The 26718-nt window shown below is 66.2% G+C and overlaps 1 protein-coding gene across 5 annotated transcripts in view; it reads left to right on the top strand.

The window, feature by feature from the left end:
• Positions 1-26718, top strand: part of ABLIM2 (actin binding LIM protein family member 2) — a 122633-nt gene that overhangs the window by 91719 nt on the left and 4196 nt on the right. For 3 of the 5 annotated variants that reach the window (XM_062212656.1, XM_062212655.1, XM_062212654.1), the window contains 5 exons: positions 1204-1256; positions 1993-2131; positions 12408-12469; positions 17259-17313; positions 18466-18546. In XM_062212656.1, coding sequence (XP_062068640.1) covers positions 1204-1256; positions 1993-2131; positions 12408-12469; positions 17259-17313; positions 18466-18546 — 390 coding nt within the window. Of the gene's footprint in view, positions 1-1203; positions 1257-1992; positions 2149-12407; positions 12470-17258; positions 17314-18349; positions 18358-18465; positions 18547-26718 lie in introns of those variants that run through there. The other 2 variants (XM_062212658.1, XM_062212657.1) reach the window with 2 other exon arrangements.

Below are 26718 nucleotides of genomic sequence, written 5' to 3'. Positions count from 1 at the left end.
ACCCAGGTGTGAAAAGCCTCAGATAGCGTCTGGCTACACTGCTCGCTGGCCCAGGGAGCCCGACGCCTGGTCGTCAGCCGCTCGTCGGGGCTGGTGTTGGGCCCCGAGGTGGCTGCGGCCAGGAGGAGCCTGGCTGACATGTGGTCAGACGCTCAAGGCCCCGCTCCTGGGCACCGGCCATCGTCCCGGCAACAGGAGTCCCCACTGCCCCCCACCCCGCCTCTCCCGCTGTCCTCTGGGCAGAGAGAGCAGGGTTGAGAACGCTGGAGGACCAGGGCGCCGGCAGCCTCCCATTCTGGCCTGCTGTCCTGTAGCCCAGTCCCCAGTGTCCGAGCTCTCTGGCCTGCTGTCCGTCCTGTCCTCGGTCGTGCGGGACACAGGGCGTCCTAGAGGGCTGCCGGGCCCCAGCCCTCCGCGGGTTCCGTGCATGGGGTGTGTGTGTGGGTGCAGAGCATGCTAAACGGGTTTACCCGTACTGAGCCGGGTGCCGAGAAAGGTGGGCATGGCCTCGCGTGGCGTCTGCTCGTTCGTGGTTGGAGGTGATCTCAGCTTCAGAGAGTGAGGCACGCACACACACGTGTGCAAACATCTGCACGTGGAACACAGAGCCTCCTGGCTCAGCCCCCGTGGTCTCTGTGGCCCAGGAACTGTGCAAGGTGACCTTGCGTGCAGGGTCTCCCTGGCTGTGTCTGGGTGGGCTTTGTCCCTTCTCCCCGGGGGACGTAACCCGCTCCCCGTGTTCTGCTTACACACAGCCAGGAGCCGAGTGGGACAGCCAGGGAAGCCCTTCGTCAGTGTCTGCCACGGCTGGCCGTGACCGTGGATGGGGCAGGCCATCTCCCCCCGGCCTCTGTCCCCCCGTCTGAACAACGGGTTGGGTGGGGCCAGGCAGTCAACATGGCTCCCGTGCGGCTCGGACAGCTCCCTGACGGAGACCTGGAAGGCGGGACGTCTTCTTCCAAACGCCAAGTGGGGCCTCTGAACACGAGGCTCTGTCTGGGAGCCGCGGGCCCCCGCCCCCGGCCCTGCCCCTCATACCTGCTCTCGGGCTCCAGGGCCGCCCACGCCCAGGGCCAGGGGCCCACCTTCTCAGCCTGCCTTCCAGAAGCTTCTCCCGCCGCCGCCCTTTCCTGGAGGGTCTTCTGCAGGGCAGGGAGCCCAGGGCCGGGCGCGAGGTGCTGACGGCGGGCTTCTCCCTTCCAGCCTCGAGGCGACTGGACGGGGAGGACGCGAGTTTCGAGCAGGACAGCAGGAAGGTAACGCGGGGCGCTGACCCCACTCGGCCGTGCCTCCTCTCACGCGCCGCTCCCTGGGCTCCCCCAAGGTCACGGGGGCACCGCGCTCTGCCGGCCTCAGGCGCACCTGCTGCCCCCGGACTGGCTCTGGCTCTGGCTCCGGCTCTGTAACCAGGGTGGGGGTGTGAACAGGCAAGGGAAAAGAGCCAGCTGTGTTCCCGGGGCCCCACAGCAGGCCCAGCAGCCGCCGTCCTTCTGTCCGGCTGGCCGGCGCCATCTGTCTGGCGTCTTTCCCACCTTGCAGGCTGCACCCCTCTGATGCCACCGCCACCCTCTGTGCCTGCGGCCGCGGGATGATGCTCGGGGAAGGCGCAGCCGCGCGCCCATCCACTCGTCCCCGCGAAAGCGGGCTAGGGGCGGGATCTGGGATCAGACCTGTGGGCTGAGGTCCCCGTCCCTGGCTCTCCCGTCGAGTCCCCTCCCCTTGACTCAGGTGGGGAGGACCCCGGGCTGGGTGGGCTCTCCCTGTCCCCCGAGGTGAAGCCCCGGGCCCAAGCCCCCTCGGCCTCAGTTTCTGAATCTGTGAAATGGGGCAGCGCCGTGCGGCCTCTGGGCGGGTCCTGCTCCCCGCTGAGGTCTGCAGTGAGAGGTGGGCTCCTCGCTCCTTGTGTTTTCTAGGGGGACATGGGTCCCTAGAGCAGAGGTGGGCAGAGCAGGCGCGGCACCGGGACTCACGCGGCCTCTCCTTCCCCCGCAGAAGACCAGCTGGCTGCTGCTCAAGGGCGAGCCGGACACCAGGACCAACTCCCCGGACCTGGACAGCCAGTCACTGTCCCAGAGCAGCGGCCCCGACCGAGACCCCGCCCACAGGGTGCCTGGGGACAGCGAGTTCTCGCGTGAGTGGCTCTTCTGAACGAGGAGCCGTGGCGGGCACAGAGGGCCCGTGGCTCCCAGCAGCCCCCACACCTCCCACGAGTCATCCGCCACGAGGGCAGACCCTGGCTCGGCGGCTGCTGCCGGCTGGCAGTGCGCTCGCGGTGGGCATGGAAGCAGGGGCCCCGAGTTCTTTCCGGGCTGCCGGCGCGGGGCTTCGGGGCCTGTGTCCCTCCAGGCCTCAGACTTTGGGGGGGCCGGGGACGCCGTCTGCCTGAGCGGGGAGTGATTTCCAAATGTAGAGAAAGTTCCAGATCGTGTCATTGGCTTGAAGATGCTGAAAACCCACAGTCCCTGGAAGTAGCCTCTGGGGCTAAGCCGCTGGTGTTGTTTCCCGGGGCCCGGCTGGGGCCTGGTTTGGAAGCAGAGGCCGAGGGGGTGATGTGGGTGTGCGAGGGCAGAGGGAAAATCCCAGCTTTGCCGCCAGACAGACCCAGGTGCAGATCCGGCCTCAGCCGCCCCCACCCCCCAGCCACGGCTCCGAGCCTGGGTCTGCCGGGTGGGAGGCTAAGCTCGGCGGCCGGGCTCGGTGCTCGGTGCTCGGCAGGCAGCTCTCGGTCATCCGTGCTCATCCTCATCCCATGATGCTCGTGGCGCTGGAGGTGCTCCAGGGGACGGGAGCCCGGGAGGACGTGGGAGCGTGCGGGTTACAGTGCCGGAGACCGGCCGCCACCCGTGTCTTGTGTCGCGTGTGCTCTCCTAAGCCAGCGCCCAGGTCGCAGCCCCCCAGCTTGGCGCCTCAGAGCCGGGCAGGAGCTGAGGTCAGCGTGCAGGGGTCTGGGGTGGGCGGCCGCCCTCCCCGCGCCGAGGGCAGGGTGAGGGGCTCCAGGGCGGGCTGTCGGTGCCCGCCTGCACCCCGGGACGTCGGCCCGTAGCACCTCGAGGCAGCTAGGGCGGTGCCGCTGAATACAGCTGAGCTGAAATGGATTCCACGGGTGTTTATTGAGCCTGCACTCTGCGCCAGACGCCGACCGGGGGCCGGGGACAGCAGGACGGGCTGGAGAAGCGAGCGGGCAGCTGGGAGAGGCGGCGGTGCCAGCAGAGGAGCGCCCGTGTGTCCTGCCACCGCCCGCCTGCCTGGGCGCCTTTGTGTGCCCTGCCACCGCCCGCCTGCCTGGGCACCTTTGTGTGTCCTGCCACCGCCCGCCCGCCTGGGCACCTTTGTGTGTCCTGCCACCCGCCCGCCCGCCTGGGCACCTTTGTGTGTCCTGCCACTGCCCGCCCGCCTGGGCGCCTCCGTGGGCTCCAAGGGGGCCTGGTCACAGCCTCTTGCCACCCATGACGCCATCAGCACACCCCAGCTGGGGCTGAATTCACCTCAGTCATCCCCCCATACCCCCCCATGTCTACTGAGCACCTGCTATGCGCTGGGAGGGGAGAGGCAGGTGGGGACGGCCCCGCCCAGAGGCCAGGCTGACCCTAGGGCGGTGGCTCTCAGCCAGGCATGGCCGCGCCCTTCAGGGAGGGTCTCACATTCCCTCTACCAAGGGCCCCGCCCCTCTCCTTTTCATAAGGCCAGAGCAGGACTCCCCGTGACCCGTGACCCGTGAGCCTGCCCTCAGCCTGTTCTGAGGGAGGGGCCTGGGCCTTGTTTGATGAGGCTTCGCTGCCCTCAGGGAGGCTGGAGAGGCCCCTCCCTGGCCGCCCGGGTCCCACACTCCAGGCGCTTCAGATCCTGCGCTGCCTTTCTGTGTCGGTCCCCAGACAGAGGCGTGGCAGCCCAGAACAGCCCCCTGGCCGGCTGGAGACCCCGCCCAGAGAACCCAGTCCCCCCGAGGGAGCAGCACCCTTTCCCAAACCCCAGGCTGGGAGACGACTGTGGCGTGAGAGCTGGCAGTAGGGTGGGAGGGTCTTCACCCCCAGCGCAGCCGGTGGCTGTGGCACCTGCTGTGTGCCCCTCCTCTGGGCCCCCCGTGCTTGACGGGCTGCCCCGTCTTCAGCTGTGAGCCTCCCTGAAGGGCCTGGTTGAGGGCAGGACACTCCCCGTGCCCCTGGGAGGGAGGTTCTGGAGCCGGGGTCCCCGCGAAGCTTCTCTTGCGGGCGGGGCAAGGGCGGACACGGCCTCTCCCCTCCCCCGTGTCCCTCTGGGGTTCTCAGGTGGGAAGAGTCCGGGCTGGGCAGAGACTCCTGGATCTGCTACCTGTCGTCCCCTGAGCATGCTGGAGGGGGCGGGCCTGAGTGAGGGGCGGAGCCAAGAGCCCCTGGTGGGCACAGGGCCTGGGCGAGGGCCTGGGCTGCGCCTTCACGTGTTGCATACCACCTGGTGCTGGGGGCGGAGCAGCAGCCACACCCCTGCCCTGGTGTGGAGCCGGGCAGCCTGGGGTGAGGGTGCGGTCGAAACATGTGGTCAGGGAGGGAGGGTCTCCCGAAGTGCAGGGTTTGGGGAGGGACATGGCCGTCAGGGCGGGGGCAGGGCTGGGGGTGGAGGAACAGGAGGGACCCGCGTGGTGGGGGAGGGGGCTGTGAGCGTGGGTCAGGTGGGACAAGCTAGAGCACAGCACTTGACTGGAAGGGACGGTTCTAGGGGGTTCCGTGGTCTGATCCCCGCTGGAGCCAGGGTTGGGGCAGGCAGGCAGGAGGGGTACTCGCACGCAGCACATGAGGCTCAAAGGTGGGGGGGGCAAGCAGGGCGGGCCAGGGAGGGGCTGAGTCGGGGCCAGGGAGAGGCGCTCACCGGCAGCCCCGCGGCCAGGTTCGGTTGTACCCACGTCACGCATGGGATGGGCAGCTGGAGAGGGGGAGGAAGGGCTGCCCGGACCAGGGGGAGGGGCCCAGGGACCCCCCCATCAGCACAGCGGGATGCGGGGCACATGGGTAGTCGAGGGGTTGTGTGCCAGGACAAGGGGCCAACACAGACCCTGGGCAGGTGCCAGGGCAGCCGCGTGGTACAGAGGCTCTTCCATGGGAATGGCCACCGTGGCCGGGAGCCGTGGGTCTTTCTGTTAGCAAGGCCCCCAGCTGGGGGTCAGGGTGTTCTCTCCGCCTCCCTCTCATCTCCAAGGCCCCAGAGCGCGTGATGGGAGCTGCGGAGGTCACAAGAAGACGCGGCTGCCTGGGGCAGAGCCGAAATCCCAGCGTCTCAGTGCCCCCAGGCTTGCCCAGGCCAGCACCTGACTGGCTCCCCGGCCCCGGCAGTGTCCCTCTGAGGGCCGTGGGCGGGAGCCGGGGTCTCCCTTTGTACCCTCTGGCTCCTTTGTACCCTCCCACCTCTGCCTGGGTCTTGAGATCCGCACCCCACGCCAGAAGTGCTGCCCCTCCCCCAGTGCAGGCTTGACCTTTATCTGTGACCTTCTGCGTCTTCTCCCCGTGGGCGCCCCCCCCCCCCACGGGCCTGCCAAAGCCCCTCCCTAAGTGCAGGGGGACCACGGCGGGCAGGGCGGGGCCTCAGCGTCCCAGCACCCTGCCTTCATGGAGCCCAGCTGGGGGAACCAGAGGGGGCCTGCCACACACCCGGGGCCATGGAAGTGTCTCGTGGATCACACGAGGGGTGGGCACAGGGTGCCGATCCACCCAGGGCTGGGTCCTGGCCTGTCACTTTCTGGTGAGCTCTCTGGGTTCTGTAAACATGGGGAGGACCCTGTCCTCCTGCCTGGGGGTGCGGGGCTCCCACGTGGCGCACAGCCCCCTGTGGCCGGCCCGCACGCCAGCCCACAGGCCAGGCCACGGCCAGCCTTCCACAGCTGCCACAGGCCTGTCTCCCCTGCCTGAGCCCCACGCTCGGAGCACTCGAGGGCCTCGCGTTCAGGTTTCCGAGGGCTGGAGCGGGTGTCCCGGCCTCTCTCTCTGCTGGGGACACAGAGGCGGGGGGGGGGGGGGGACCAGACGTGCACAAGGCCGCGGCTGCGGTCAGAAGTCCAGGCACCGGGGAGCCCACGGCCACCTGCCCGGGAGATGGCTTGCCGCTCAGGTGTCCAGGAAGCATCGAGGTGCTGCCGGGAGCCACGTGTCTCCAGCTGCATCTGGCCACAGAGGATGCCCCACCCTCCGGGTGTTTGGAAGATGCTCTGACATCTGAGGGGTCAGCCCAGAGGAGGACAGCCCCCGGGAGAGCTGCTCAGGACCCCAGAGTGGTCCCAGCAGAGTGCGAGGGCGAGGGGTCACAGGCAGGGAGGCTGGGCCTGGGCCTGGGGAGACGCGGTGCCCGGTGCTTGCAGGGCCTGATGGGACTTGGGCCGCACTCACCCAGCTGCCAGCTCGCTCCAGATCCGCTGCAGCTGCCTGCGGCTCACGCGCTCTCCCTCCCTCTCCTCTGGTGCACACACAGCCTCACACTCCGTCCCTCCCTCTCTGGCGCACACACAGCCTCACACTCCGTCCCTCCCTCTCCTCTGGTGCACACACAGCCTCACACTCCGTCCCTCCCTCTCTGGCGCACACACAGCCTCATACTCCGTCCCTCCCTCTCTGGCACACACACAGCCTCACACTCCGTCCCTCCCTCTCCTCTGGTGCACACACAGCCTCACACTCCGTCCCTCCCTCTCTGGCGCACACACAGCCTCACACTCCGTCCCTCCCTCCCTCTCTGGCACACACACAGCCTCACACTCCGTCCCTCCCTCTCCTCTGGTGCACACACAGCCTCACACTCCGTCCCTCCCTCTCTGGCGCACACACAGCCTCACACTCCGTCCCTCCCTCCCTCTCTGGCGCACACTCAGCCTCACACTCCGTCCCTCCCTCTCCTCTGGTGCACACTCAGCCTCACACTCCGTCCCTCCCTCTCCTCTGGTGCACACACAGCCTCACACTCCGTCCCTCCCTCTCCTCTGGTGCACACACAGCCTCACACTCCGTCCCTCCCTCCCTCTCTGGTGCACACTCAGCCTCACACTCCATCCCTCCCTCTCCTCTGGTGCACACTCAGCCTCACACTCCGTCCCTCCCTCTCTGGTGCACACTCAGCCTCACACTCAGCCTCACACTCCGTCCCTCCCTCCCTCTCTGGCGCACACTCAGCCTCACACTCCGTCCCTCCCTCTCCTCTGGTGCACACACAGCCTCACACTCCGTCCCTCCCTCTCCTCTGGTGCACACACAGCCTCACACTCCATCCCTCCCTCCCTCTCTGGTGCACACACAGCCTCACACTCCGTCCCTCCCTCTCTGGTGCACACACAGCCTCATACTCCGTCCCTCCCTCTCCTCTGGTGCACACACAGCCTCACACTCCGTCCCTCCCTCTCCTCTGGCGCACACTCAGCCTCACACTCCGTCCCTCCCTCCCTCTCCTCTGGTGCACACACAGCCTCACACTCCGTCCCTCCCTCCCTCTCTGGTGCACACACAGCCTCACACTCCGTCCCTCCCTCTCTGGTGCACACACAGCCTCACACTCCCTCCCTCCCTCTCCTCTGGCGCACACTCAGCCTCACACTCCGTCCCTCCCTCTCTGGTGCACACTCAGCCTCACACTCCGTCCCTCCCTCTTCTCTGGTGCACACTCAGCCTCACACTCCGTCCCTCCCTCTCCTCTGGTGCACACACAGCCTCACACTCCGTCCCTCCCTCTCTGGTGCACACTCAGCCTCACACTCCGTCCCTCCCTCCCTCTCTGGTGCACACACAGCCTCATACTCCGTCCCTCCCTCTCCTCTGGTGCACACACAGCCTCACACTCCGTCCCTCCCTCTCCTCTGGTGCACACACAGCCTCACACTCCGTCCCTCCCTCTCCTCTGGCGCACACTCAGCCTCACACTCCGTCCCTCCCTCCCTCTCCTCTGGTGCACACACAGCCTCACACTCCGTCCCTCCCTCTCTGGTGCACACACAGCCTCACACTCCGTCCCTCCCTCTCTGGTGCACACACAGCCTCACACTCCCTCCCTCCCTCTCCTCTGGCGCACACTCAGCCTCACACTCCGTCCCTCCCTCTCTGGTGCACACTCAGCCTCACACTCCGTCCCTCCCTCTTCTCTGGTGCACACTCAGCCTCACACTCCGTCCCTCCCTCTCTGGCGCACACTCAGCCTCACACTCCGTCCCTCCCTCTCCTCTGGTGCACACTCAGCCTCACACTCCGTCCCTCCCTCTCTGGCGCACACTCAGCCTCACACTCCGTCCCTCCCTCTCTGGCGCACACTCAGCCTCACACTCCGTCCCTCCCTCTCCTCTGGTGCACACTCAGCCTCACACTCCGTCCCTCCCTCTCTGGCGCACACTCAGCCTCACACTCCGTCCCTCCCTCTCCTCTGGTGCACACTCAGCCTCACACTCCGTCCCTCCCTCTCCTCTGGTGCACACACAGCCTCACACTCCGTCCCTCTCCTCTGGTGCACACTCAGCCTCACACTCCGTCCCTCCCTCCCTCTCTGGCGCACACTCAGCCTCACACTCCGTCCCTCCCTCTCCTCTGGTGCACACACAGCCACACACTCCACAAGGCCACCACCTTCCGTGGCGCACAGGTCTCCAGGAGACTCGGCCGCCTGCACACCCACATCGCCCGGGGCTGCCGGGGGTGGGGGCAGATGGTGGCCCTGTCCGGATGCAGGAGCCCTGAGCTCACTGCGTCAGTTTGACCTTGTGGAGCTCACTTTACCTCCTTAGACCGAAGCCGCCTCGACTATGAAGTAGACTCCTTTTTTAAAGTTGACTCTGTTTTTAATGTGTTTTAAATTTGAGCGAGAACAAGAGAGACTGGGCTCTCCCATCCTCCGATCCGCCAGTTTGCTCCTCAGGTGCCTGCCGCAGCCAGGGCCGGCTCCGGCTGAAGCCAGGAACCCAAAGCTGCGACAGGTCCCCCATGCGGGCGGCAGGGACCCACGCACTGGAGCCGTCACCGCTGCAAGAGGAAGCTGGAGTCAGGAACAGAGCTGGGACTTGAACTTGGGCAGTCCGACGAGAGGCGCAGGCATCGTAAGCAGCGTCGCAATGACTGGGCCAAGCACCCACCCGGACTCTCGTTCAGCGCGTGGGCGGGTGAGAGTCGAGTGAAACACCTGCCAGCGTGGAGGGGCTTTTAAAAAAACTTCCTGCACGCGGGACCCCCAGGACCTGTAAAAGCTGCTGATGACCGGTCCCGCCCCAAGAGACCGACTTCCACGGGTCTAGACGGCAGCCCGGGGCATGAGACATGGTCTCCTCCTCTCCCAGCTCTTCTGCAGGAAGTTCACCCCAAAGAACCCAGGAACAACCCCTCTGACGCTCAGGGAGGACTCCAGAGGGAGGGAGGGGGCGGGGACTGCGCCCACGCTGGGGCACAAGGTGGTGGTGTGGGGTTTCCCTCCTCCCACCACACCAGCAGATACCCATCAGGAAGCCTGCAGATACCCCGTGGCCCAGAGAGTGGGCGCAGGGAAATGGCCACACCCCTGGCTGACATCACCCCCCCCCAGTGGCACAAGGGGGCACAAGTGGGCAGCGTTGGAACGGCACTTAGACAAGTTCTGAAGGCCACATTGTGCTGGCGCCATAGCCCACAGAAGTCCAGGCCCTACACTAAACCGACAGCACCTGCCTGCTGGCGTGGGGACTCGCGTGTGTCTCAGCTCCTAACCCTCGATCCCAGCCACCCAGGACACGCTGGAAAAGGCGCTCCGTGTCCCAGGGACCAGAGGGTGACTGAATGGGGAAGACGACCAACAGTTACGAACGCAGCAAAGAGTCAACATTGGCACGGCGTGAAAGGGACTCGAAGGGGTCCCTCATGACAGACACTGCCGAAGCTACCGAAAAATCCCACCAGAGACAGAGGTTATCAAAACCGAAGATCAAATGCAATGGTATAGAGCTGAAGAGTACAATAACAAAAATAAAAACTCAGTGGATGGGCTCTTTGACAAAACGGCTGCAAGTAACCTGACCGTACTGGAAGCAACTGGCAGGAACCAGTTCCTGAATGAACTCCCTAGTGAGCCCCTCTGGCCTCGGGGAAGTCTGGCTCAGGAGAAGACGGGTGCAGCCAAGTCTCAGGCTGGGTTTGCATGCCCGAGGGCCAGGGGCGCATAAAGCAACCAGCGAGCGTGTCCACGAGAAACCCGGCTTCATGGCCTGGGTGGACCTGCACCCTGTGCCCACCCCTTGTGTGATCCACGAGACACTGCATGGCCTTCTGCAGTGACAAATGAGAGCAGGGCGTGGACGGGTCTCCCCCGCCACGACAGAACCGGACCGGAAGCCACGTGACGCAGCACGGGAATCTCACCGAGGAACCCTGCCCTCTGCACCGCAGCTTTGGGACTGAGACCGCATCTGAGCCCTTGTTGGCCGAGACCCTGGACAACTTTGAGAGGGGGAGGAACTTGAAGACAAAGCAACAGAACTTACCTAAAAATAAAAGACAAAGCAAAGATAAAATAGTAGAAGAGCTGAGGAGTGCCTCGGGACCTGGGAGACGATAGTGTATCACTGGGTTCCCAGACGGAGAGGAGAAAGGGAATGGGCTTGAAGGGCTGGGAACTTGAGAAACTTTGGCCAGAAGACGTGAATCTGCAGGTTCAGGAATCGAGTGACCCCCCCCCCCCCACCCAGGAGGCCCTGGAAAAGCCCCCACCAGGACGCATTGTAATCAGACTTCCGGAAAGTGTAGCCTAGGGGAACGCAAAAGCAGTTGAAAGCAGCTGGTGAGTGAGTCCGGTGAGGCCGCGTCCCGCCCACCCGACCGCTGATCCCCCAGGAGGTGGGAACGCACTGAAGCCGAGGAGCTGCCCCCGGATCTGTGCTCGGCAGACACAGCCTCAGGGCCAAGTGAGAAAGGAAGATGTTCCCAGAGCGAGGCTGAGAGCCTTTGCCTCTGGCAGACGCCCTTAGAGCTAGGGGACGTCCCCCAAACACCAGGGAGGCCACAGGAGAAGGCGTGGACCTGCAGGAGAGAGCGGGCGCCGCGCCAGGAACCAGTGGGGCCGATCTAAATCGTGGCTGATGGTTGGCTGGCGTGGGCGCTGCAGGCGGGCAGAAGAGGTGGCCGGCACAAAGTGGCCATCAGGGAACTTGGGTTTCTGTGCCTCCTGTGAAATGGTCAAACACCACAGCCAGCAGATGGCGCTCGCATGCTGGCAATGTTATGCGCATGTCCTGGTGAGACCCGCTGGCCTGGGTGGTGCAGGACGCAGCTGGCGTGTGCTGGTCTTGAGGCCATGGGCAGTGGTTCGCGGACGTTGGTGGGCGTCGGGTGGCCCAGAAGGCTGTGGGCACGGACAGCAGACCCCGGCCCAAAATCCTGATGCAGTGAGGGCTCCGGGGAGGGTCCCCTAGCGGGGTGAAGGCTACAGCTGGGATCCTCTGGATGCCAGGGTGGGCCCGGATCAGTGAATGAGCCAGGAAGCAGCTGTTTCCTGGAGGGACCTCAGGATTACAAGTCGGGGGCATCTGGGGACTGCCGCTGGCTGGCCTGGGGCCAGTGCCTGCGTGGCCCTGGGCCCCAATGCCCCCTCTGTGAAGTGAGACCGGACAGACCACTTACCTGGAGCAGCTTGGACAGGCCGAGAGGAGCAGGCCCGGCCCCGAGCCCCCTCCCTGCCCCACTCTTGGTTTGCATATCGGGGGTCACAGGCCGTGTGACAACAGGGTTCTTTGGCTGGGAGAACTTTGAGACCCCCTCATGCTGATGTAGCCAGAGGCCCTGACCAGCACCTTCCAGAACCTCCCATGGGTGTCTTTTCATGGACTTTGCTGAGTCCACCTGTGACCTTGGCAGAATTTCCTGTGTCCTCAGTGAGCCGCTGAGAGCCCCGGAATGAATGGCCGCCGGCTGCAGCCTCGCTCAGAAGCCGGGCCTTCCCGGGGCAGGAGGGCGAGAGGTCGGGCAGCTGTGTGCACGGCGCCCTCCCTCCCCGTGGAGGCACGGCCTCCAGCGCTGCGTCCACGCAAGGCCTCGGGGGCACTGGGGCACGTGCGCCATGGTGGCGTGCGAGCGGCATAGGCCTCCCGAGGTGCTTCCTCCCATGACGGGGCCCTGCCCCTGCAGGGGGCCCCGGCTCTGCCTCCTCCCTTCCTTCCCACGCAGGCCATGGGAGGTGCCGGATGCCGTGGCGTGGGGCTGGTGGGGGGTCTCTGTTTGCTGACCCCTGCTCAGCTCTGGCTGCCCTGCCTCTGCCCCCAGGGCCCCTGTCTGAAGTGGGGGAGGGGCGACAGAGGACCCATCCCTGGCCATGGGTGCCCACGGGGCTGGGGTCAGGCTCCGTGTGTCATGGGCGGGCTCACCCACACCCTGGCCGGGTGGCCTGGGGTCCCTGCCCGGACGCGCCCCCTGGCCAGGCTGGGCTGGGCGCTCGTGACTGCTGTGTGTCTGTTTCAGGTTTCCACTATTCCAAGTCTGACTCCATCCCAGGATATGGCAAGAATGGCTTGGACCACCAGGTAGGCACCCGACCCCTCCCCAGCCACGCTGCGCTGGCCCTGACCCCCGAGTCCGCGCAGTTCCCACGGCGGGGAGGGGAAGGCGGGGGCCGTGCTCCATCTGCGCTGCCGCTTTTCCCGCCCGGGGCGGGACCTGCTCCCCTCCACTCCCGCTGCAGGCCCCGGGAAGCCCCTCCAGCCTCACCCTCCTCCTGTGACACAGGCTAAGGTCCCCTGGGTACCTGTCTCCTGGGACACTGCTTCGGGTGGGGAATCCTCCGGGGAAGGTACAGTGCCAACCGGTGGCCGTGGCTCCTGGCCCTGGTTCCCCGAGCAGCGGGGCATGGTGGGTGGCCATGGCTCCTGGCCCTGGTTCCCCTAGCAGCGAGGCGTGGCTGCTGTCCCTGTGGCCACTCCGCAGGGCGTCTAGAGGGGAGGCCCACGGAAAACGCGGAGTATGGTAAGGGGAGGTGTGGACTTAAAGGCTTTTTGCACCAACGTAGCCTGCCGAGCCCACGTTCCACGTGGTCGGAGTCCCTCGTACATCCCTACCGTGCCGTCGTTTTATGCGAGGAGCTGGGTGTCTGTTGCCGTCCTGGGACCTGAGGGAGGGCTGCGCTGTGCCCTGTGGCCTGCGAGGGCCGGGAGCCCCGTCCTGGGCTGGCACACGTTGCTGCTGTCCTTAGCCCCAAGGCAGGCCCGGCCCACCCGTGGCTGGGGGCTCCCTTTGGTTGCTGCCAGCCCACCCTGGGTCTCCCAAATCCCAGACGCGTGACTGCGAGCCTGGATCTCCGCAGGGGGCCGGCCTCGCTCCTGGGAGAAAGCCCCTGTGTGCCCTGCACCCGGTGCGGAGCCTGGCGTCAGGGGCGCCTGGTGGTCCAGAGCCTCCCTACACACAGCCCCAGGCCCCCCGCTCCCGCTCCGGGGCCGCCTCTCCCAGCTCTGAGCCCATTTGTCCGTGACCCAAGAGCGTTTCCCTCTCCAGAACGGCCGCACGGGCTGAGGCTCCTCAGCGTGGTGACACAGCACGTCTTGGTCTCCAGCCGCGGGGTGCAGCCAGCATTCGGGCAGGGGTAGACTCGGTCCCCTCGCCCAGAGCCAGCCTCGGACCCGGGCCACTCCATGCGGCGCCTCGCGGGCGGGAAGGAGAGGACTGGGAGGGTGTGTGCCATCCCTGTGCGTGCGGGGAGCCGGGCAGCACCGGGGCCTGTGTGCCAGTCGTCCCGTGCGTTGTTTCTCACTCTGTGCCTTCGACAAGGGCTCCGGGTGGCCTAAAGGAAAAGCAGAGACACACGGAGACAACAGCCCCGTGGGCACCCACTCGCGAAGAGGGCGGGGAGACGCGATTGGAGAAAATGCAGCAAAAATGAGAACCCTGCCGGAGAACAGTTCAGGCTCAGCTCTGAGCTTCCTGGCGGCCGAGGCGTAGAGGCCCCGTGGTCCACTCGTGTGGTTCTTGTTCACCAGCGAGGCAGGGTCTTCCTGGGCTCGCTCTGGGTCTGTTGTCCCAAGCACCCAGTGCCCCAGAGGCCTGCCCTGGACCCCGACACCCAACAGATGGGACAGCCGCCCCCCGCCGCGGGAGGCTTGTGCGAGCCCCTGGAGGAGGTCTCAGTGCAGACAGTCTGGTACTCGGGGTGTGCAGACGGAGCCCCCGAGACTGGCAGGCTGGGTTGCAAAACCAGCCGGCGCCACTGCAGGGGCACGCCGTGAACTGTTCAAAGGCCAGACGCGCCAGCAGAGGGTGAGGGAGAGACGCTGAGGTGCATCAGAAGGCGACGCTGGTATTTCGTCAGGTGGACGGCAGGGTAAAGCAAGTGAGTAGAAAAATACAAACTATTAAAAAGGGAGCAATAGTTAATAGTATAAATGAGACACTTCCTAGCTGATAAAGAACTACTCAAGAGGCCGGCGCCGTGGCGCACTAGTTTAATCCTCCACCTGCGGCGCCAACATCCCGTATGGGCGCCAGTTCGAGTCCTGGCTGCCCCTCTTCTCATCCAGCTCTCTGCTGTGGCCTGGGAAAGGCAGTGGAAGATGGCCCAAGTGCTTGGGCCCCTGCACCCGTGTGGGAGACCAGGAGAAGCACCTGGTTCCTGGCTTCGGATCAGCACAGCTCCAGCTGTTGTGGCCATCTGGGGAGTGAACCAGCAGATGGAAGACCTTTCTGTCTGTCTCTCCCTCTCACTGTCTGTAACTCTACCTCTCAAATAAATAAATAAAATCTTTAAAAACAAAAAAACCAAGAACCACTCAGCACAGCAGCTCCAGTGTTCACGACCTGAGGCGCAGCCGGGAACCTGCTGATGCCAGGCCTTGCTGCAGCGGAGATGGGGCCTTTGGAAGGCCATGGAGCTGCTGAGCGACAAATGATTCTGAATGATTTTAAAAGATTTGTCCATCTGTTGGGGGGGGGCAGAGGGAGACAGAGACCCATCTTCCATGGACTGACTCGCTCTGCAAATGGCCGCGCGGCCGAAGCCAGGAGCCCAGGATGCTGCCCGGTCTCCCGAGCACGCGGGCCCTCTCACGCTGCGTTCCCAGGAACGTTAGCAGGGCGCAGTCCGGACTCGAATCGGCACTCGGAGCTGGGGTGCCAGCCGCGGCTTCCCCCCCCGCCCCACCGTGCCGACCCCGACCCAACCTAAAACCATATCGTGGCTACAAAGACGACCTAATACACTCGCCTCGCCTTCCCAGACGGTAGCCGGGAAGCACGCGTGGGTTGGCTGCAGACAGCCCCGAGTTCAAGCCCGGCTCTGGGCAGTTTTCTCGCCTTTCCAAAAGTGACCGACACTGCCGGGGTTAGGGCGAGGACGCCTGAGCCGTGAGCGCCCCAGCATGGCTCCTGCACACCTGAGCCTTCAGACGCCGGTCCCCGCGCCCTCCTGCCTAGCTTGCAGAGCAAACCCAGGGGTTCCGATGTGCGGCCCGTGTGCTACTCCTGCGATCGGGGCCCCTGAGCCTCAGCGGTGACGTGGCGGTGACAACGCCCACAGCCCAGAGCTGCAGCCCCACTCAGGGGAGGTTCTCAGATGCGGGCCCGTGGCAGGTGCCACGGGAGCGGGGGGGGGGGCCGGAACCCACCGTGAGCTGCCGAGGACTTGCCTCAAGGCGGCCCCTGGCCAGGTGCTCTCCTGCCCGCCCGTGCAGGGCGGCTGCAGCCCAGACCCCCTCGCCCCTGAGAGCCATGCAGATTCTGTGTCCACTTGGCACTAAAGAGGCTGGGAGTGGACCCCACTTTCCCTCCCTAACCAGGGAGGCCGGAGGAAGTGGGTCTCCAGCGGCCCAGGCCTGTGGTTCAGGGCAGTGGGCACTAGGGGGCAGCACATCCCCTTTGCATCAGGTAGCAAAGCGCCAAGGCAGGTTTGCGGGCTTCCAGCAACAGGGGCAGGTGCCCCCGGGCTGCGAGTCTGTGCACAGAATGCCTCGGGGATTGTGCCCAAGAGCTCCCAGGGAGAACTTCCGAGAAGTGGCCGAGGTGAGAGGTTGCGGTAGCCCAGGTGCCTGGCGCAGGCCAGCGGCAGGGGCGAGGACTGGGCAGAGGCTAGGGGGCGCTCACCCGGGTGCAGGCATCGGATGGGTCGCGTGTTGCTGCGGCCTTTTGAGAGGCCCAGAGTCATGCCCAAGTCCCTGATGAGCGAGACGCCCCCGGGGCTTAAACAAAGACCCCCTCCCCCTCCTGCACACTTACCCAGCCTGTGGAGTCCTCTGCTGGGCCAGGAGGAGGCCGGCTTCTCCCCGGCCTCCGCTGCCCTGTTCCACACCGGGGACCACGGACCCCGCTCCCGCACTCCGCTCCCGCACTCCTGGACTGGGACCGCAGCAGCTCTCGCCGGTCCCTTGTGCCCTGGGCACCTCCCCTGTAACAGTACCCTCGGGGCCCCGCACGCCGCCCCCCGCCTGCACAGCTCCCTCCGTTGAAACCGGAGCCCTGTACTCAGTTTCAGAGGCCCTGCCAAGAGCCCTGACCCCATTTCAGACCCTGCACCCCAGGGGCTGGGGGCGGGGCCTGGAGAAGACATCGCTTCAAGGGGCTCAGCCTCCGGGTGCCAGCAAGGTGCAGGGGTGGGGCGGGCCGGAGAGGCCTTATCGTGGGGGCCTTCCGTGGGAGAGTGCATGGTGCGTGGGTGATCTCTTCAGGCGGGCGTCCGGGGTGCGTGGTCTCAGCCCACGAAGACGGCAGCGTTTGCCGATGAGAGACAGGCAGCCAGGAGCGGGGGTGCTCAGCTCCACGTCCTGTCGGAGCGCGTGGGACACGCGGTGAGCGTGTGCAGGGTGTTTATGCGTGCCCGGGACTTTCAGATGCCAGGATTCTTGAATCCTTATGGCAGTCCCTCCAGAGCTGCGGCTGCTGTCCCAGGTCCCCCCCTTTCTCGGGGACTCAACTGGGGTGGACTCGGTCTCGCACATGCACCTGCTTGTAAGTGTGGCTGGAATCTGGGGGCTCCAGGACAGGAGTTTGTGAGATAGGGCGGAGCCCCGGGAGTCAGTATCACCTGCACGTGACAGCGTGCCCCACTTGGCGTCCTGCAGGGCAGAGGGTGAGAGGTCAGCCTGGGCCTTCCTAGCACTGGCACCAGCAGGCTGTGGGCACCGTGTTGAGGAGGGAGCAGGCTCAACGGAGACCTCCAAGGAGGTGGGGTTAGATAGCGAGGCACGCAGATGCACGTGTCCCGGACACGCCCCTCCCACCTGGCACCAAGTGTGTCACCCACGGCCGACACCTTGCTGGCTGTGCGAGGACATGGGGGCCGTCTCTGACCCCCCAGTCCCGTGCAGCCCCCTCTTGCATCTCTCTCTCTTCCAGAACGCCAACCTGGCCCCTTGTGGAGCAGACCTGGATGCCAGCTGGGGCACGCGAGGTACAGGCGGCGGGGACCCCCGAGGGCCTCTGGCTGGGGCGGGGCCTGCCAGTGCTTCCTCCACCTGCTTTTGAGCCAGCCCTCCAGGCGTGCTGGCACAGGCTCAGGCGTGGCGGGCAGGGCGTGCCATGCGGGCGGTGGCTCCGTGACCCGCCTCTTCCAGACGGGCATCCGTTTCCCTCCTTGCTGAGTCGCCCGAGGCGTCGCCGAGCTCCTGTCCTTGGGCGCGGCGGCCTGCCCTGCCTTGTTCAGCGATATGCGTCACACGGGGCAACCGAGTCGCAGGCAGCCGGCTTCCAGGGTCTGATCCAGACGGAGAGGGGCCAGTCCCTGCCCCACCCCTGCCCTCAGGCGGGCAGGATGGCCACTGGGCCCGGGGCAGGGGCCTGGTGGGGCCGCTCTCCCAGCTCGGAGAAGGCTCCGGAGCGGGGCCGTGCTCACCTGCTTGTCTCTGAGGATGCCGGGAGCCCTGCTCGTGTGCACGGCTTCCTCTAAGGGGCCGCCCACGTCTCTGAGCCACAGAGCTGGCACGAGGAGGACCTCGGGCGTGGGGTGCCACTCCCAGGGGTTCACCGAGGCCCGACCAGCCACTCTGCCTTCTGTCTCCATAAGACACGAGGCCGGCAAGGCAGCGTTACAACATACCAGGGCACCACGTTCGGTAGCTTGGACAGGAGCGAGTGGGTTGAGAGGGGGGTCAGGCCGTGGTGTGGACGCCGACAGCTCTGCCCATGTTGCGCGCCGCACAGGCAGCCAGCGGAGGGGGGCTTCCTTCTGGGGTGGTCCCTACCACCAGGGGAGACGGCGTCGCACCCGGGCAGCACAGTGCCGGCCGCTTCCAGTCTGCCGCAGCCTCCTGGCCATGCCCCCCGCTCCTGGAGCCCCTCCCCGGCAGCCCTGATAGAGCCCCAGTGCGGGCTGCTCAGTGGCCCCTGCGCGGCCCGGCGGGGAGGGGCAGCAGGGCGGGGAAGGAGGCCCACGTTGGCCACGAATCCTTTGCTTCTGACCGGCCTTCTGTCTGCTCTTTGTCTTCCAGAGTACAAGGTAAGACCTCACCTCCAGCCCTGCCACACCTGCCCCCCGTGAGACACGTGTGTGCCCCTGGGCACACGCCTGCGACCCGAGGTGAGCCCGTGGTCTCCTCCCGGACAGGTGTACCCTTACAACGCCCTCATCGTCACAAACCAGATCCGCGTGAAGCTGCCCAAGGATGTGGACCGGACGAGGCTGGAGGTACTGGGGGCCCCGGGGTGCTCTAGCCATGCACGGGGCAGGCGTGTGTGACGGTGACAGCACCGGGAGCTCTGTTCCCGGTGGCCCCGGGGTGCTCTGGCCATGCACGGGGCAGGCGTGTGTGACGGTGACAGCACCGGGAGCCGTCTGTTCCTGGGGGCCCCGGGGTGCTCTGGCCATGCACGGGGCAGGCGTGTGTGACGGTGACAGCACCGGGAGCCGTCTGTTCCCGGGAGCCCCGGGGTGCTCTGGCTGTGTCATGGGGCAGGCGTGTGTGACAGTGACAAGTGCCGGGAGCTCTGTTCCCCGGCGCAGGTGTCCTGGCTCCCAGGGTCTGCAGTGGGAAAGCGTCTGTGGTCACAGAGCACGATGGCCCGTTTGCCGGAGCCCAGGGAGATCGGCACAGAGGGGTGCGGATGGGTAGAACTGCGTGAGCACCTACTATGTGCCCTGAGCGCCGAGGGCCGCGCATGAGTGTGTGAGCACCTACTGTGTGCACTGAGAGCTGAGGGCCGCGCGTGAGTGTGCAAGCACCTACTGTGCACTGAGCGCCGAAGGCCGTGCATGAGTGTGCAAGCACCTACTGTGTGCACTGAGAGCCGAGGGCCGTGTGTGAGTGTGTGAGTGCCTACTGTGTGCGCTGAGAGCCGAGGGCCATGGGTGAATATGTGAGCACCTACTGTGTGCGCTGAGCGCCGAGGGCCTTGTGTGAGTGTACAAGCGCCTACTGTGTGCGCTGAGAGCCGAGGGCCGCGCGTGAGTGTGTGAGCGCCTACTGTGTGCACTGAGAGCCGAGGGCCGCGTGTGAGTGTGCAAGCGCCTACTGTGTGCGCTGAGAGCTGAAGGCAGTGCTTGAGTGTGTGAGCACCTACTGTGTGCATTGAGAGTTGAGGGTTGTGCTTGAGTGTGTGAGCACCTACTGTGTGCACCGAGAGCCGAGGGTAGTGCTTGTGTGAGCGCCTACTGTGTGCACCGAGAGTCGAGGGTAGTGCTTGAGTGTGTGAGCACCTGCTGAGTGCACTGAGGGCCGAGAATAGTGCTTGTGTGAGCGCCTACTGTGTGCACCGAGAGTCGAGGGCCATGCGTGAGTGTGTGAGCGCCTACTGTGCGCATACCACGTGCAGGACTTTGATGAATTCTCGCGACCCTCATACAGGGAACGCAGCACCCAGCCCCGGGGAGTTCACGTCCGGGCCCTTTTTTCAGCGTCTCATCGCCTTCTCCTGACTTGTGGGGGCGAGAGGCCTCGGGCTCCCAAAGGGCAGGGCCCTCGGCTGAGAGCACGCGAGGCCGTGTGCACGGAGCCAGCTGCCTTCCCGTGGGCTCGGGGACGGGCGGGGTGCGTGAGCGGCAGGGCTGGGGTCCCGTCTGTGCAGGGGAGGCTCTGGACGGACAGAGGGAGAGTGTGGGAGGGCGTCCAGGCCCGGTGCCCCTGAGCCTTTGCGGTGAGGACTCCCAAAGGAGTCACCCTGCGCTCAGAGGGTTAGGGTTAGGGTTAGGGTTAGGGGTGGCAGGGGACGGGGAGGGGTCCCTGGAGGGACTGCAGCCCTGGGCAGGAGGCGCTCCCACCCGACCCTCTGTATTGCAGACAGCAGGAGCCTGGCCCGAAGTGACCACAGCCGAGAGGGGACCGCCCGGCTCACGGGACCTGAGGGCCCCCCAGCCTGAGGCAGCTGGAGTAGGGGCTACACTGGGTCAGGCTCCGGGGTCTCCCAGTGTCTCTGCCCTGTGCCTTCTCGGCTGAGTTGTGGCTGCCTTTGTCTGTCCACTCCTGGACTCAGAACCCGCGGGGAGTCAACCCCCTCCCTCTCCCTCTCCCTCTCTCCCTCCCCCTCCCTCTCTCTTTCTCCTTCTCTCGCTCTCTCTCCCTCTCCCTCACCTTCCCTCTCTCTCCCTCTCCCCCACCTTCCCTCTCTCTCTCTCCCTCTTTCTCCTTCTCTCTCTCCCTCCTCCTCCCCCTCCCGCCCCTTCCTCCCCCTCCCCCTCTCCCTCCCCCTCCCCCTCTCTGTCATACATGTGCCAATGCAGCAGAGGTCTCAATGCTCCCCCTGGGTGGGTGACAAGCAAGTGACCGGGGAAAAGGAAGCCAGGCCCAGCCGGGACCTGATGCGTGGAGCTGGGGGAGCCTCTGACAGCACCTGGACCGGGCAGCAGCGGGCAGTGGGAGGCCTGTCAGGAGGGTCCAGCAGGCACAGCAAGCCCTGTGTGCCACCCCTAGTCCACACAGCTGACCACCACTGCTGAGGGCCCTGCTCCCGGGGGCGGGGGCGCTTTGCCTGAAGGCCGTGGGTTGTGAGGGGGGGGCAGCCGTGGGAGGGGGCGGTGCTGCGGGGGCCAGTGGGGAATCCGGTTCCGAGTCCAGGGGAGCGGGGAGCCACCCAGGGCTGGGGGCCGGAAGCCCTTGGCCGGAGTGTCGGAGTGAGGGCGGGGTGAGGCAAGCAAGCAGGGTGCGGTGGGCCTCACTGCAGGGCCCGGGGCAGGCTTTGACCTGACAGGGCGGCCCCACAGGGTCTGGGCTCCGTGTGGGGCCGCCCCCAGCGGCAGAGCTGCAGGTGGGACACTGGCTGCTGGGGGGGGACGGCTGGGAGGTTTCCTGTGTGCTGGTGACTGCTCAGCCCCTGGCTGTTGTGGCTGCAGCTGCACGGGCTGGGGGAGAGGTGAGCTTACCGCGGGCTCCGCAGCCTTGGGGCCAGAGCCTGCTGGGGCCTGCAGTGCAGGCGAGGCCCGGGGCTGGCAGGAACACACCCAGGGGTCTTCTCCCTCCTCCAGCCCAGCGGGGCCCCGCCTCCCTCTTCCTGGGGGCAGGGAGCCGGCCTGGAGCCAGCGGGGGCAAGGCTGCTGGTGTTTTCGTATCAGCGGGAAGGGCTTTTTTTCTCCTACAAAAACAAACCCTAACTATTGTAAGAGGCCAGAAAAATACCAAGACGAACATAAAAATCTCCGGAATTCCCCCAGCCGCCCTCTGCCTGCCGGGCCTGGCCGGGCTGCTTCCCGGATGGCTGGGTGCACACACCAGGGGGAGCCGGTCCCGGGCCCGCGCCGGCCTCCTGCTTCGCGCTCAGGAACTTGGCACAGCGAGGGGCCGCCGAGTGAAGATCGGCCCCGTCCTCCATTCGTCGTTGACTTTTTATTTGTTTATTGGAGAGGGAGAGGCGCTGGAGACAGAGAGCTCCAGGCTGCTCATTCCCTCCCCGAATGCCTGCGCGGCGCTGGAGCCGGGAGCTGGGAGCTCAATCCAGGTCTCCCGCGCCGTGGCAGGGCCCCAACCATTGGCGCCATCCCATTAGCAGGAAGCTGGAGTGAGGAGCCAGAGCTGGGATCGAACCCAGGCACTCGGATAGAGGGAGCTGAGAGTCCTGCCCGGCCTCAGCCACGAGGCCAGGCGGCCGCCCCTGCCCCGTGTTGTATTTAGTTAGTTTTAATGTTTCCTTATTTATTTGAAAGGCAGGGTTATAGAGAGAAAGTGGGATCTTCCACCCAGTGGTTCACTCCCCAGATGGCCACAGTGGCTGGGGCTGGACCAGGCCAAAGCCAGGAGCCTGGGGCTACATCAGGGCCTCCCGCGTGGGGCCTGCCGTGTGGGGCCTGGCTATCTTTTAAACGGCCACGAGGCAGGTGCGCGTGGTGTCACCCCAGTGGGTGTGCGCAGCAGGCTGGGAGAGGTGATCCAGCCGTGTGCCCGGGGGCGTGGGCAGGCGGTGGGTGGGGCCCCGGCCTCCGTGTAGGTTCCGTCCCTGGAAGGAGGACTGCACGGACACAGGGTCAGCGCGTGCTGCCAGGGTGCTCGGGTGACTGTGCCAGCACAGAGTGGGGCCCGGGGGCGCTGGTGGCTGAGCCGGGCCCTGGCTATCTGTGCAACCAGACGGGTGACCGTGGACCAAGCGCCAAGCGAGTCGCGTGCTCACATTCCTGCACCAGGGCTCTGAGAGTGTGTGCGTGTGTGTGCATGTGTGTGCCTGTGTGTATGTGTGCCTGCATGTGTGCGCCCATGTGTGTGCATGTGTGTGTGCGTGTGTGCCTGCGTGTGTGTGCACATGTGTGCATGTGTGTCTGCCTCTGTGTGTGTGTGTGTGTGTTGTGAGGTGAGGGACAGCTGGTAAAAAGTGTTGTAGGAAGAGTGAACTGCACGTGTAAAGGCCCCGGGGCAGCAGGGAGCCTGGGCCGACTGGGGAACCGTAGAGAGGCTGGAGTGGCTGAGCCTGGCCAGGCCCTGTGGGGCCCTGGGCCGTGTTCATCAGTGTGGTTTCTCTCCCAAGCAGTGGCTTTTAACCGGGGACAGCGTGGTTGGCCCCTGACTGACAGTGGCCCTGTGGGCTGGATTAACTGTGAGGACGGACGGAGCCGGACGGAGCCGGATGGAGCTCTGAGCAGTGCACAGTGGCGTCTTGCACACGGGCAGCGGCGCTGCCGAGGGCGGATGCAGGTGGATTTGGGGAGTCAGGTGCAGGACGTGGAGACGGAACCCGCGTCGGGGGAGAGGAGGGCGCGCCGGGTGTGCCCCCGCTGGGTGGGGTGGCAGATGTGGCAGTGGTCAGGCCACGGGGACGCAGGCTGCAGCAGAGGGCCGGGATGCGCCTGGCAGCGCGTGGTGGGGGCTCGGTTACTGTGGCGACACCGGTGGGCAGAGGGGGCTCAGCAGGCGGATTCCCGGGAAGCCAGGACAGGGCTCGGTGTGATGCCCTCGCCCCACTGCGGCACTGCCTGTCTGCCCCCCGCCCTGGTCCATCAGGGCGTCCTCCCTTCACACACGGGGAGCTCTGCAACCTCCAAACCAAACTCATGGCGCACACAGCTGCCTGCGCTTGCCGACGGGGCCGTCGTGGGGGGCGTCCTGGGGGCGGGGGTGCAGCTGTGTGACTGTACACAGGTTGCTCGGGCACCTGGAGTCGCGTGTCACCTGCCTGCCCGGCTGTTCCTGAGCAGTGACCATGAGCAGCCCCCGGCAGGCCCCAAGTGTGCGCCGTCCAGGCCTCCCATCCACGGATGGAAGACCACGTTTGCCAGCTGAGACCCCCAGGTAGCCGGCTAGGGAGACAGAGGCTTTCCGAGGGGCAGGCAGGAGAAACACCCTCACGCAGCGGCTGCCGAGAGCGCCGTGGCCAAGCCAGGCAGAGTGAGCGGCCCGGAGCCCCGCCCCGGGAGAAGCCGCGCATCCCTCCTGACACCCAGTCCTGGGGTTGCGCGGGACCACCGAGCTTCAACCAGCACCGATCCTGCCGACTGCCGAGCCCGGCTCCCGGCACGTGACACCTTGAACGCACTTGGTTTTCACAAGTCCGTGGCTTCACACACACACACGCACACACACACGCACAGAGCTTGTAAGAGGTTGGGCTGGGGTTGCAGCCAAGGCATCGCTCACAGCCACAACGCTGTGCAGTTTTCTGGGTGACTTCCGGTGTTGAAAGTGAGTTTGCAATCCCACTCCAGTGCCCCGGCCTCCTGTGCACACATACTGACATCCTGCCTCTGCGGCAGGCAAGTGTATCAGGTGGGGTTGCCCAGAGACACAGAGCCATCAGGAGAGAGGGAGGATGGGCGCACGGATGATGAGTGGATGGATGGGTGCCTGGGTGGATGATCGGATGTGTGGATGGGTGGGTGGGTGGATGAGTGCCTGGGTGGATGGATGATGGGTGGATGGGTGGGTGGGTGGCTGGATGGGTGGCTGGGTGGATTGGAGGATGGGTGGGTGGATGGGTGGATGGGTGGCTGGGTGGATTGGAGGATGGGTGGGTGGATGGGTGGATGGGTGGCTGGGTGGATTGGAGGATGGGTGGGTGGATGGGTGGATGGGTGGATGGGTGGATGGGTGGCTGGGTGGATGGGTGGGTGGGTGGGTGGGTGGGTGGCTGGGTGGGTGGAGACAGTGAGGACAGGGCGATAAAGAGCTAGGGGTTAGATGGAGACAGACACACAGCTGTGGGCGTGGACAATTCCGAAACGCGCAGGGCAGCCCAGCAGGCCGGACACCAGGCGGGAGCTGCCCCATGCGGGCCTCTTCCTCTGGGAAGCTAGGTTCACGCTGGCGGCTTTCACCTGGTTGGGCGGGGCCCAGCGATGCAGCCAGGATCAGTGCTTCGCCTGAGCTCCGCCGGCTGTGGGTGTTACCACACTACAAGGTGCCTTCCAGAAACGTCTGGAAGAGTGCGTGACCAAAGCCCGGCCGGGCCGAGGTGGCGTCTGCAGCTGGACAGGTGGGACCCGAGCTGCGTGCCTGGCTGGGGCCTGCAGCGGAGCGCGGGAGCCCGAGCGCGTGGCCGGCCAGTGACAGGGCAGGAAGGGGACGGCTGGGCTCGGGGCCAGAGACTCCGGGATGAGGAGCCTGGGGCCGGAAGGGCAGCCGAGTGCTGAGCCCACAGCTGAGGAATGTGTCTGAGCAGTGGGACCCGGGTTACAGAATCCCTCCTTGGTCTAACCTCACCCAAGGACCAACCGGTCTGACCGGGGAAGCGCCGTGGGGAGGAGCCGGGGGCACAGGCTCTGTGGGGTCTGTGGGGCTGGAAGGAAGCAGGGAGGGGGGGCGGGCGAGCTGCAGGCAGGGGCCCGAGGAGCTCAGCAGACCCCGGCAGCACCTGGGTAGGGCACGGCCCAGATGGAGACTCAGGACAGCCCCGGCACCTGTCCTCCCTCGGCGCTGAGCCAGCAAACAGGCTTGTGCCTGCCCTCCTGGTGCTGAGAGGCCACAGGGTCAGCGGTGACTCAGCGCCGAGGGCCACAGCATGGCCCTTGGCTATGGAAACCCAGGAGGGCCTCCAGGAGGAGGGAACATTTGGGTCAGGCCTGTGGAGGAAAGAGCACTGTGGGCCCTGGGGCGGCAAAGAGCGTTGGACACTCCCTGCCCAGGGACAGCCACAGCGGAGCCCAGGGGCGACAGGAGCAGAGGGCAAGGCCACTTCCTGGCACCGCTCAGAGCCCCTGTCCCCATGGACTGACGGAGAGGTCTCCAGGGAGCCTCTGTGGGCACAGCCGTCCTTGTGACGATGAGGTCATTGCTGGAGGGCGATGCTCCCGGCGCCCCTGTGCAGGCAGGCCCCTGTGCGGGCGCGCAGTGTGCAGCACGGAGCCGGGCCTCAGGGCAGAAGCCTGAGGCCCCCACGGTCAGCCGAGCACTGGGATTGGCGGGCTCAGGAGGGGTTAGGGAGGCCGCTCCCAGGGTTGCCACGGAGCTGGCCGGGGCACTTAGGGCTGGGGGCTGGGGCTGGGCCGGGACACAGGTCCCTGCAGCCATCAGCGCTGACCCAAGATGTCCCTGGAGGGTCACTGGGAAGCAGGAAGTAACGCAGGCCCCTCCGCTTCGCCGAGTCACTGGCTCCCTGAGCCTGGGTTTCCTGGTGGCACGTGAGCGCGGCCGACGCTGGCGGAGGCCCCCTCCCCAGCCTGCGGTTCTGAGTGCAGGGTCGCGGGTTCCGAGTCCAGCTGCGGTCCCGGTGTGGGCCTGCGCGTCCATGCCTCGTTTCTCCTGGAGGGGCCACTTCGTCCTCCCACGACGGGCTTGTGGCCTAGGGCAAGCTCGGGACTGCTGCCCAGAGGGGCGGCAGGGGCGGCCTGAGCCAGCCCCGAGCCAGCGCCAGGCTCTGTGCGCACAGGCCTCCACGGGCCCTGCAGCTCGGGGCCTGCCTGGGTGCTCGGTGGGGGCTGGGGGCCGCCGGGGGCCTGGGAGCACAGGCCCAGGCACTGCGGGCTACACACTTGCTTAGAGAGAGCCTGGGCTCTGCGGCGGCTGAGATCTCAGGAGGTGCCCTGACGGCCGCTGGACAGGAGCAGCCGTGCGTGTGCGCCGTCTACACTGTAGGCCCCTTGGCTTGCCGCCCCGCGCTAGGCTGCATGTGGCAAGCAGGTCCACCCGCCAGGTGCCACTGCCGCCTGACCCCAGTACGGGTGGAGCTAGAGACTGATTTTGCTGGCAAACCCCCAACACGCTGCAGCCGGTGCCACCTCCCAGCTCCTACGTGGGCCCTGGGTGCAGCGTGGTGACGGCACCACCTCCCCAGCAGCACTGCCGCCCCACAGAGGAGAGAGCGGGGTGCGTGGGGCGTCTGGGCTTGGCAGGGCTAAGAGCCCCACTGAGGAGACTCCCTGGGCGGCCTCCGGCTCTCCCCAGCTCACCCCCAAGCAGGACTCTGGGGCACCCACAAGAAACCCAGAGGCAAGGCGGCCCGGCTCCTCCTC

Source organism: Lepus europaeus, chromosome 16, assembly GCF_033115175.1.
Source record: "Lepus europaeus isolate LE1 chromosome 16, mLepTim1.pri, whole genome shotgun sequence".
Classification (NCBI taxonomy): Eukaryota; Metazoa; Chordata; class Mammalia; order Lagomorpha; family Leporidae; genus Lepus; species Lepus europaeus.
Note: the sequence above shows the minus strand (reverse complement) of the source record. Positions and strands in the feature narration are given on the sequence as shown.